At 38.8% G+C, this 12,530-nt stretch overlaps 1 protein-coding gene across 3 annotated transcripts in view; it reads left to right on the forward strand.

The window, feature by feature from the left end:
• Nucleotides 1–12,530, forward strand: part of RECQL (RecQ like helicase) — a 59,473-nt gene that overhangs the window by 37,095 nt on the left and 9,848 nt on the right. For all 3 annotated transcript variants that reach the window (XM_058743432.1, XM_058743434.1, XM_058743433.1), the window contains 6 exons: nucleotides 6,493–6,659; nucleotides 7,394–7,475; nucleotides 8,673–8,821; nucleotides 8,911–9,028; nucleotides 9,550–9,688; nucleotides 11,609–11,700. In XM_058743432.1, coding sequence (XP_058599415.1) covers nucleotides 6,493–6,659; nucleotides 7,394–7,475; nucleotides 8,673–8,821; nucleotides 8,911–9,028; nucleotides 9,550–9,688; nucleotides 11,609–11,700 — 747 coding nt within the window. The remainder of the gene's footprint in view (nucleotides 1–6,492; nucleotides 6,660–7,393; nucleotides 7,476–8,672; nucleotides 8,822–8,910; nucleotides 9,029–9,549; nucleotides 9,689–11,608; nucleotides 11,701–12,530) is intronic.

Genomic DNA, 12,530 nt, shown 5'->3' on the forward strand with positions numbered 1-12,530 from the left:
GCTGATATCTATAAATTGATTTTTTATCCTGCAACTTTGCTGAAATAGTGTCATGTATCAGTTCTGGCAGTTTTTAGGTGGAGTCTTTCAGGTTTCCCATGTCGAGTATCATGTTATCTGTGAAAAGTGAAAGCTTGACCTCTTTGCCAATTTGGATGACTTATTTCATTTTATTGTCTGACTGCTGAGGCTAGGTCTTCAACACTGTGTTAAACAACAGTGGTGAGAGTGGACATCTGTGTTGTGTTCCTGATATCAGGGGGAAAGCTCTCAGTTTTCCCCCATTGAGGATGGTATTAGCTGTGGGCCTTTAATATATGGCTTTTATGATGTTAAGGTATATTCCCTCTGTCCCTACTTTCTTGAGGATTTTTTTTTTAAGAAAGGATGCTGTATTTTGTCAAATGCTTTTTCTCCCTCTATTGACAGATCATCTAGGTAGAAAATAAGTAAGCAAACAGTGGCTCTGAATGACACATTGGACCAGATGGGCTTAACAGATAAATTCAGATCTTTTCATCCAAAAGCAGCAGAATATACAGTTTTCATGAGTGCACATGGAACATTCTCCAAAATAGATCACATACTGGTTCACAAAACAGTCCTTAACAAATATAAAAGGATTGAGATCATACCATGCATATTTTCAGATCACAATGCTTTGAAACTTGAAATCAACCACAAGAAAAGAACATCCTACTAAGGAATGAATGAGTCAACCAGGAAATTAAGGAAGAACTTAAAAAATATATGGAAGCCTGTGAAAATGAAAACATGACAGTCCAAACCCTTTGGGATACAGCAAAGTCAGTCCTAAGAGGAAAATACATTGAAGTCCAGGCCTATCTCAAGAAACAAGAAAAATCCCAAATACAGAATCTAACCTCACACCTAAAGGAACTAGAAACAGAGCAGCAAAGAAACCCTAAAGCCAGCAGAAGAAGAGAAATCATAAAGATTAGAGCATAAACAATATAGAATCCAAAAAACAGTAGGACAGATAAATGAATCACTGGTTTTTTGAAAGAATAAGCAATTGATTGAGCCCCTAGCCAGGCTTCTCAAAAAGAAAAGAGAGAGGTCCCAAATAGATAAAATCACGAATGAAAGAGGAGAGATCACAACCAACATTAAGAAATACAAACAAGGGGCGCCTGGGTGGCGCAGTCGGTTAAGCGTCTGACTTCAGCCAGGTCACGATCTCGCGGTCTGTGAGTTCGAGCCCCGCGTCAGGCTCTGGGCTGATGGCTCGGAGCCTGGAGCCTGTTTCCGATTCTGTGTCTCCCTCTCTCTCTGCCCCTCCCCGTTCATGCTCTGTCTCTCTCTGTCCCAAAAATAAATAAAAAACAAAAAAAAAAAAAAAAAAAAACGTTGAAGAAATACAATTATCAGAGAATACTATGAAAAATTATATGCCAACAAACTGGACAATCTGGAAGAAATGGACAAATTCTACTCACCCACACACTACCAAAACTCAAAAGGGAAGAAATAGAAAACTTGAACAGACCCATAACCAGTGAAGAAATTGAATTGGTTATCAAAAATCTCCCAACAAATAAGAGTCCTGGGTCAGATGGCTTCTCAGGGGAATTCTAGCAGACATTTAAAGCAGAGTTAGTACCTATGCTTCTCAAGCTGTTCCATGAAATAGAAACGGAAGGAAAGCTTCTGTACTCCTTCTGTGAAGCCAGCATTACCTTGATTCCCAAGCCAGACAAAGACATCACTAAAAAGGAGAATTACAGGCAAATATCTGTGATGAACATGGATGCAAAAATTCTCAACAAGATACTAGCAAATTGAGTCCAACAGTATATTAAAAGAATTATTCACCATGATCAAGTGGGATTCATTCTTGGGCTACAGGGCTGGTTCAATATTCACAAATCAATCAATGTGATACATCACGTTAACAGAAGAAAGGATATACCCTATGTTTTCTTCTAGTAGTGCTCTGGTTCCAGGTCTTATGTTTAAGACTTTTTAAATCCACTTTGAGTTGATTTTGTATATGGTGTAAAGTCCTGTTTCATTCTTTTGCATGTGGCTGTCTAGTTTTCCCAACACCATTTATTGAAGAGACTGTTGCTTCCTGATTGTATATTCTTGATGCCTTTGTCATAAATTGACCATATATATGTGAATTTATTCCTGGGTTCTCTATTCTGTTTTGTTGATCCATGTTTCTGTTTTTATGCTAATAACATATTATTTTGATTATTATAGCTTTGTAATATGGTTTGAAATCAGGGAGTTTGATGTCTCCAGCTTCATTCTTTCTTAAGATTGCCTTGGCTATTGGGGGCCTTTTGTGGTTCCATACAAATTTTAAGATTGTTGTTTCTAGTTCTGTGAAAAATGCCATTGGAATCTTGATAGGGATTGCATTGAATCTGTAGGTTGCTCAGGGTGTATGGACATTTTAACGGTGTTAAGTCTTCCTGTTCATAGACACAAAATATGTTTCCATTTATTTGTGTTCTCTTCAATTTCTTTTATCAATGTCTTATAGTTTTCAGGTGTATAGATCTTTTACCTCCTTGGGTAAATTTATCCCTCAGCATTTTATTCTTCTTGATGCAATTGTAAATGGAATTGTTTCTTTTCTTTTCTTTTCTTTTCTTTTCTTTTCTTTTCTTTTCTTTTCTTTTCTTTTCTTTTTTTAATGTTTATTTATTTATTTATTTTTTTTTAATTTTTTTCAACGTTTTTTATTTATTTTTGGGACAGAGAGAGACAGAGCATGAACGGGGGAGGGGCAGAGAGAGAGGGAGACACAGAATCGGAAACAGGCTCCAGGCTCCGAGCCATCAGCCCAGAGCCTGACGCGGGGCTCGAACTCACAGACCGCGAGATCGTGACCTGGCTGAAGTCGGACGCTTAACCGACTGCGCCACCCAGGCGCCCCTTTTAATGTTTATTTATTAGAGAGAGAGAGCATGCATAAGCAGGGAGGGGCAGAGAGAGAAGGCGAGAGAGAATCCCAAGGAGGCTTCATGCTGCTAGCACAGAGCCCAACGTGGGCTTGATCTCACAACCGTGAGATCATGACCTGAGCCTAAATCAAGAGTCAGATGCTTAACTGACTAAGCCACCCAGTCATCCCTCTTTTTTTTTTTTTTTTTAATATTTACTTTGAGAGACAGTGTGAACAGGGGAGAGGCAGAGAAGTGGAGAGAGAATCCCAAACAGGCTCCATGCTGTCAGTGCACAGCCCGATGTGGAGCTCTATCTCACGAACTGCAAGATAATGACCTGAGCCAAAATCAAGAGACAGATGTTTAACCGACTGAGCCACCCAGGTACACATGGAATTGTTTTCTTAATTTCTCTAATAGTCTATTAGTAATATAGAAACACAACTTATTTTTGTGTATTCATTTTATGTTTTGCAAACTTTCTTTAAATAGTGACAGTTTTACTTATTCTCTTTTAATTTGGATACTGTTTATTCTTTTTCTTGCCTAATTTCTCTGGCTAGGACTTCTAATACTGTGTTGGATAAGAGTAGTGAGAGTGGGTATCCTTGTCTTGTTCCTGAGCGAGAAGAAAAGGTTGGAACTAATAAGCTTGAGAGGAGGGTCTTTGTGGAGCTGAAACTCAGACCTCTGAGGAGGCACAGCTACCTGGTGCTGGAGCCTCTTAATGGAGGCAGAGGTGAGGTGGACCTGTGATGAAGCTGGTTCTTCAAAGTTTGGAAAAACTGTATTTGGCTGCTACTACAAAGAGACAGTGCTGGTATAGGGATGAAGAAGCCTTGCTGGGTAACATTCTTGAGAACACAGGCAAGCCCACAGGAAGCAAAAAGGAAGGAGCAAGACCCTAATTCTTCCCTTAGCCTTGTAGTCTAGGGCCAGCTGGCAAAGCAGAAAGATAGTGTGCACATTCCCTGCATCAGCACTGCAAACAGTGTATCAAAAGGTGGAGTTGGAGTTGTGAACAAATAATGTTAATAGCTACTCCATCATCCTTGGTTTATCCTACTTCTTTTTTTTTTTTTTTTTAATTTTTTAATTATTTTTGAGAGTGAGAGAGACAGAGCATGAATGGGGGAGGGGCAGAGAGAGAGGCAGACACAGAATCAGAAGTAGGCTCAAGGCTCTGAGCTGTCAGCACAGGGCCCGATGCGGGGCTTGAACTCACGGACTGCAAGATCATGACCTGAGACGAAGTTGGACACTCAACCGAGTGAGCCACCCAGGCGCCCGGTTTATCCTACTTCTGCAGATCCAGTCCATCACCAAGTCCTGTCAACTCTGCCTCTAAAGTGAATCTCAAGTTTGTCCTCTTTGTCCTGCTGTCTCTTAGGTACACCTGGGCTCCTTTCCACTGACCTACTACAATGATTCCCTAACTAGTCTGTGATTCCAGTCTTACCCTTTTACAGTTCATTCTTCATACAGCAACCAAAGTGATCTTTTCTAAGTATAAATAAAATCCTGTTACTTCCCTTCCTAAACTACCCAGCAGATTCTCTTTGTACTTAGAATAAATTCCATATTCTTGACTGAGGTCCATAAGGTGACATGTGGTCTGTCCTTTGTTTACTTCTCTCCGATTTCCTATTCTTCCTCCCTCCCTCGTTATACTTCCATTACACTGGGCTTACCACTCTGAGCCCTTCTCACTCTCTGATAATAACATATTTATTGGTTTACTTTTTGTTTTGTCTGGTTCTTTGCTTGAATCATTCCATTTGCAAAACGGCTTTGTCTTGTTCACCACTTAACATTCAGTTCCTGAAGACATGCTTGGCACAAATGGATGAATCTTAGGCTCTTTCCCTCCCCTTCTCTCCCCTTTTCCCCACCCCGCATCCCCCAGAGCCCATATCCCAATAGTTACCAGGACCTATCGGGCTTTGGTTCTTGGGTTTGTATTCAGTCTTTTCTTTCTGCTCTATCCTCAGTGTCATGCCTTGTTTCCTATTCTTAGTGGGTTTCTGGTTTGCTGCTGCCATCTCTTGACTGATCTCCATTTCTTTATGTTTTGTCTCTTCCAGCCCATACCTTGCACTACTGCCAAAAGATGAGTCTATTTATATCCCTTTTATGCTTCAAAAATTTCCTATAGGATAAAGTCCTAGTTCTTAGAATCAACTATGTTGTTCCCAGTCTTACTTAAACCTGCCTTCCTGTACTCTTCAGTGTAACAGTATCAGTTAAGGTGCAGGCAGGAAAGCAGAGCCATTGTGAATGGCAGGTGATCAGGGATTTATTTTAGGAAGCAGACCCTGCACAACTGTGTGAAGAGCAGGGAAAGAGAAGGTGTGAAGGAGGTGGAGGATGGTCTCTGATTTCCTGAAGCCCTGGTGTGGGAGGACCAACTGGAGCTTGTAGGGAGGTCTGCAACTGGCATGGCCAGGGCCAGAGGGTACACAGACAGGAAGCTTGTGAGAGGCCTCTGGTAAGCTCTCTCTGAGTAGCTGTCAGCTCTGTGAGCCTGCTGCCTGCCAGGCATCCAGTGGGGACTGGTGATGGGTAAGACCTACAGTTGGGAATAAGAGCTGAAGGAGGAGTGGAAAAAAACTAGGACAAGTTAGAACTGGCTGGGCCCCTCTGCATCTATCTGTCCCTCATCTTATCTGCCTGGAAAGATCTTCAGAGAGTAATGGCAACTGGTTCACTTCTGCCTGCCACACCTTGTACACGTTCGTTCCTTTTTTGGTCTAGTTCTAGCATGGATCCATACAGGGAATGTGGTTACCAGCTTACTGGAGTTGACAGTAATACATCCAGCTCGACACCCTGTGGGTTGGTCTGACTGACCTGCTTGCTGTTTTTGGAATATGCTAAGTAATTTCATGCCAGTGTATTTGCGGTGTAAGTGCTGTTTTCTCTGCCTGGTGTTTTCTTCTACCCTTCCTAGTAACTTCTGCTTGTCTTCAAGACCCAACTCACATGTTACCTCCTTGAAACCTTCACGACTTCCCCAGCAGTGACCTTCTCCTCTATTTTCATAGTCCTCTAGCTTTGCAGTTAGCAATTTCTACCACAGTTCTCTTCTACTTTCTGCAAAGAGTTAATTACATAAGGACAACTTACCTAGTGATTTAAGTGTTGATGACAAATATGAGCCCAGAATGGTTTCCTGGAAGTACATTCTATAAAAACTAGTGCCCTCACCAAAATTTTTCTGGTCTGAATTTGCCACACTTGCGTGATAGTGTTGGTAGAAGGAGTTTGCCTGATGGCCTCTTTTATCTCTTGTTTGTTGTGAGAGATTCACACACTGTGGCCACTCCCACTGCCTCTTAAATCCACTAGTCAGAGGTTGTAGACCAGTGCACAGCTTACTGGAAATGTGTTGGTTTTCTCTCTTCAACAGGGAGTTCTACCTGTGGCCAAGAACAGTGTTTCTGAAGAGCCAGGGAAAAGTATCCTATAGCCTGCCTACTCAGAAAGGCCGGGCAGCACATGCTAGATATATACTGCATGTATACATCTATACATGTAGAAAGTGGGCCACTTTGTATGTTTTCTTTTCCAGATTACAAGGCACTGGGTATCTTGAAGCGGCAGTTCCCTAACACGGCCCTAATCGGGCTGACGGCAACCGCAACTAGCCATGTTTTGAAGGATGCCCAGAAAATACTGTGTGTGGAAAAGTGTTTTACTTTCACAGCTTCTTTTAATCGGCCAAATCTTTATTATGAGGTGTGTAACTTTTATGTCAACGTATTACTTTCATGAAGGATTACAGCAGAGGTTACCTTTTCATTATGTTTATAAGTAACAGGTAACTGTTTAAAAGTTTTTAAAATGAGGAAGTGATGAGAAGCATATTCATTGATTCGTGCTTTCTTCTGTATCTCTTTTGCTGCATAATCCTTTGCTGGGTTAAATAAAAGACATTGCCTTGTGAAGTTGATGCACATTATTGTGCAAGGATGGAGGGAAGATTGATGCCAAGGACCCTAACTACATCTCTATTGAAGTTAATTACAAAATAGTTCAAGATTAATATACCATTTGCTAATACTCTATTCAGATTATGTGACATGTTTTTTCTTTCTAATTTCCTGAATATGTGTGTGTGTGTGTGTGTGTGTGTGTGTGTGTGTATTATATCCTTTTAAGAATAGATAATATTTTTCTGAGTCTCCATTCAAGTTATTTATGCCATGGTTTATGTTTTTATAAAAGTAGCATCAAAAAATAAAAAGGTCTCCATCTTTACAAGTTCACTGCTTCTGTGCCTGCTTATTCCTGGCAAATTCAAAACCAAGGATCTAGAAGAGCCTGGGAGGTGGCAGGGTCAGGAGAGGTGAATGAAAGAGCAAGGAAAAGGCACTATGCCTATAAAAGATTGGCACCCTGAAAGTTGTAAGTCAATGTTTACATGGATGGTACTCATTAATTTACTTTGTAATAAGTTAGCTTTCTCTTAGATTCGGCAGAAGCCCTCCAACACTGAAGATTTTATCGAGGATATTGTAAAGCTCATCAATGGGAGATACAAAGGGCAATCAGGTAATACAAAAACAACTTTGAAGACTGAGAGAAAAGTTTCAAAAAGTAATATCATACTGATTTACTGATGAATGATTAGCCACCAAAAATATTAGTGCATGGCAGAAGATATTTGAAAATGTTATGTTAAAATTAATTTGCTTGGTGGGGGCGCCTGGGTAGTTCATTTGGTTAAGCGTCCAACTTTGGCTCAGGTCATGATCTCATGGTTTGCAGGTTTGAGCCCTGTGTTGGGCTCTGTGCTGATAGCTCAGAGCCTGGAGCCTGCTTTGGATTCTGTGTCTCCCTCTTTCTCTGCACTGCAAACCTCCCCCCCCCCCCCCCCCACTGCCACTCATGCTCTGTGTTTCTCTCTCAAAAATAAACATTAAAAAAATTAAAAAAAATTAATTTGCTTGGTGATCTTAGAAATTGGGTGTGTCATTTACTAATGGGATGGATTATAAGAGTCCTAAAACTATTTATTTTTGTTTATTTGCACCTAATTGCTTTAAGTAGTCATTAGTGGACCTAATGGCATAATGCTAATTATCAACAGCACATTTAGTTAATTATCCACTGTGTATTAGAAAGTTAAGCACTGACTTTCTGAATGGATGTAAAATAGTCCTTGATAGCAAAGGACAATTAAAGAATAAATAGTGCACATTGAGTGAGGTATCTGTAGATGGAGTTGAGAGTATTTCTGTTTCCTGGATTAATGCACAGATGAGCATTACTGAAGCACAGAGTTTGTGTAAAGGTAGCATTTCAGAGCTGTTCTACAGATTTTCAGGAGACATTAATGAGTACCCAGGGTAAAAGGAGCTCCAGGGTCAAATAAGTTTGAGAAAAGCTGCAGCTATTTATCCTCTTGGAGCTTCATGGGGTATACCAGCACATTAGAGGTTCTGGCCAGTCCTGCAAATAAAGAGAGAAACCTGTTCAATGCAGTGGTTCCCAAACTCCTTTGCACATGAAACTTTTCACATCATACTTGAGAGAAAAAAAGAGGTAATGGGAACCAAAACTCGTGGCCCAGGGCTTATTTCTGTTTTAGAGCAAGCTGCTGATCAAATCTTGAATTATATCAAAAAGTCATTATGTGTTCAAGACCTTGGCATTTTTTCCTAAATCTTTTTCCCTCATGCGTTGTGTTAATCAGTATCTTGAATATGTGTGTATGTATATCTAACAGTTGGACATATTTTATTACAGGAATCATATATTGCTTTTCTCAGAAAGACTCTGAGCAAGTTACAGTTAGTTTACAGAAACTGGGAATTCAGGCAGGTGCATACCATGCCAATATGGAACCAGAAGATAAGACCAAGGTTCATAGAAGATGGTCAGCCAATGAAATTCAGGTTAAGTATATATCTTCAACAGCATCCTCATTAACATTTAAAAATATTTTAAGTTTATATAATTAACATAAAATGTTAAAACATTTTAGGTGGTGGTGGCCACGGTTGCATTTGGTATGGGAATTGATAAACCAGATGTGAGATTTGTTATCCATCATTCAATGAGTAAATCTATTGAAAATTATTACCAAGAGAGTGGACGTGCAGGTATGTGTAACTTCTAACCAGAGGGAACTTTTAACAAAGCTTTTCCAGAAAACACATTATATATGTTTAATAATTCTGTATTTTAAATATTTAGTAGCTAGTATTTTTTAGAACAATGAAGTCATTTTTACAGTTTTATACTTTTTTGGTACTTATGTATTTGTGTGCTTATTTTACTTGTATTGGAGTGTTATGAATTGTTTCCTATGTTTTCTAAGATAATTTGATGTCTGTCTTTAACTTCTGAATTTTTAATTAGTGGCTTCAAATTGATAACTTCAATAATTGGATTATTTATGCACATATTTTTTTTACTAATAAAGCTGTTGATAGCTCTCATTAGTTGGTTTTTCTTTTATAATTTCAGGGCAGCTGTTACAAATTAACTTGCACATATCTGAAATTTCTAGATGTGATATATTTAGACTGTGAAGCATTGCCAGCTAATTTTATATATATTATTTTTGCATATTTTGAAATTTTCAAGTAATTATGCAATCTCAAGACTTCTCACACTACAGGTCGAGATGACATGAGGGCGGACTGTATTTTGTATTATGGCTTTGGAGATATATTCAGAATAAGTTCAATGGTGGTGATGGAAAATGTGGGACAACAGAAGCTTTATGAGATGGTGTCATACTGTCAAAACATAAGCAAGTAAGCCACATACCTTTTTATAACTTGTTATTTAAAAATAAGCACAACATGAAAGTCTGGGAAATTACTTTGGATACTTGCTCAGTAAGTAAATACACTGGTAGAATATCAAGTACAAACCTGTAAAAGCAAATGTCTAAAGGGTGGGAACCAGTACGTGAACCCTCAGGATCTGCCTTAATTCCAGAAAATGTATTCTCTCTCTCTATTTGATAATCCTCCAAAACTTTCATTGGAGTTTTTTTTTTTCCTTTTGTTTCTTTAAGTAAAACAAGTATACTGAGATGCTGATTTTCTTTCAATTGAAGAATAATTGAAGTACAATATTGTATCCGTTTCAGGAGTACAACATAGTGATTCAGTATTCTCATATATCACAAAATGGTCACCACAATAATTCTAGTTACCCTCTGTCACCCTACAGAGTTGGTACAATATTATGGACTATACATTACATCCCCCTGTCATCTCTATTTTATTTATAACTAGAAGATTGTACCTCTTAATCCCCTTCATGTATTTCATCCATCCCCACTTTTATTGAAAATTTTGATACAAATTCACAGTGAGTTCAAGCCTTTTCTCTCTGGCACTGACATACAGCTACATGCTTTACCAGTTGTGAAAAGGTATTTATGATAGGCATTTTGAGAGCTGAGCTCTGTAACATGTACCACCTTACCAGCTGATGGGTTGATGAAATAATTGAGAGCAGGGTTAAATTTCTCCTTACTAAATAAAATTTAACTCTAGGATGGTTTTAGTTAGAGCATATAGTTCCTTGGTGGCTTTTCAGTATTAGTCATCTTTGTACTCTTATTGCCCATCATGTAAAACGGACTCAAAATTTTTGAACTGATAAGCAGCTATCGAACAGTGACAGAAAACGTCATTTCTTCCTGTAGGTGGTACAATAATCTAGTTAAAGAAGTAAGAAAATGAAAATTTTCTTAGATGTCCAATAGATATCAAGAAGCATATTTGGGGGTTTAGAGTCAAATACAAGAAACTACTAAGATACAAGAAACTGCTTTGCTATCAGGAAGATTCTTTTAATAGTTCCCAAATATTGAATCTCAAGGGAATCTCAGACAACTTCTGAAAGCAGTGTTTATCAAGTATATATGGAAAAAAATATGTGATAGGCAGAATAGTCTCCCAAAGATGTCTACATTCAAATTCCTGGCAACTGTAAATTAACCTTCCATGGCAAAAGGGAATTAAGACTGCAAATGGAATTAAGGTTGCTAATGAGCTGACCTTAAAATAGGGATATAACTCTGGGTTGTTTGTGTGGATCCAGTATAATCATAAGGGTACTTAATTGTGGAATGAAGCAAGAAAGGTTAGAATGATATTCATTGGCTTTGGAGATGGAGGAAAGTGGGGCATGAGCCAAGGAATTCAGGCAGTCTCTAGGAATCAGAAAGGACAAGGAAACAGATTCTCCCCTAAAGCCTCCAGAAGAAATCCATCCCTGCTGATACTCTGATTTTAAGCCAGTAAAACCCATATCAGACTTCTCATGTATAGAAATGTAAGACAATAAATTTGTGTTAAGCCACTAGATTTGTGGTAATGTTATGACAGCAATAGGAAACTAATATAATATATAACTCTGTTTTGAAATAGGGATTCTTGGGGTGCCTGGGTGGTTCAGTCAGTTAAGTGTCTGACTTCAGCTCAGATCATGATCTCACAGTTCAGGGGTTTGAGCCCCGCATCAGGCTTTGCGATGACAGCTCAGAGCCTGGAGCCTGCTTCGGATTCTGTGTCTCCCTCTCTTTCTGCCTCTCCCCCATTCGCACTCTGTCTTCCTCTCAAAAATAAATAAACATTAAAAAAAATAATTAAAAAAGAAATAGGAATTCTTAAAACTTACTAGGTCATTTAATAATGTATATATCAATGTGTTTGCAGGTGTCGCCGTGTATTGATAGCTCAACATTTTGATGAAGTATGGAATTCAGAAGCATGCAACAGAATGTGTGATAACTGTTGTGAAGACATTTGTGAGTTCACGTTTTGTTTTTTGTTTTTTTTAATTTTTTAATTTTTTAAAGTTTATTTTGAGAGAGACAGAGCATGAGCAGGGAAGGGGCAGAGAGAGAGCAAGAATCCCAGGCAGGCTGTATAGAGTCAGCACAGAGCCCGGCATGGGGTTTGATCTCACAAAACTGTGAGATCATGACCTGAGCCGAAATCAAGAGTCCAGTGTTTAACTGACTGAGCTACCCAGGCACTCCTGAGTTCTCTGTCTATTGAAGTACAGTTGACCCATAATGTTATATTAGTTTCAAGTATATGGCATAGAAATTCGATAAGTCTATATATTGTGCTGTGCCAGGTACCAGTGTAGCTACCATCTGTCACCATGCAATGCTATTACAGTTCCATTGACTATATTCTCTGTACTGTACCTTTCATCCCCATGACTTATTCATCCCATAACTGGAAGCTTGTACTCCCACTCCCCTTCACCCATTTTCCCCATCCCTATACCTCCTTCCCCTCTGGCAAACATCATTTTGTTTTCTATATTTATGGGTCAGTTTTTGCTTTCTGCTTATTCCTTTATTTTTTAGATTCTACATATAAGTAAAATCCTATAGTATTTAACTTATTTCACTTAGCATAATACCCTCTCGATCCATTCATGTTTTTGCAAATGGCAAGATCTTTTATATGGCTGAGTAATATTCCATTGTGTGTATATTCCATTGTGGTAATGGACACTTGGGTTGCTACCATATCTTGGCTTTAAACATAGGATTACATCTATCTTTTCAAATTAATGTTTTTGGTTTTGGGGGGTAAATACTTGGTTGTAGAATTACTGGAT

Source organism: Neofelis nebulosa, chromosome 8 (assembly GCF_028018385.1).
Source record: "Neofelis nebulosa isolate mNeoNeb1 chromosome 8, mNeoNeb1.pri, whole genome shotgun sequence".
Taxonomy (NCBI): Eukaryota; Metazoa; Chordata; class Mammalia; order Carnivora; family Felidae; genus Neofelis; species Neofelis nebulosa.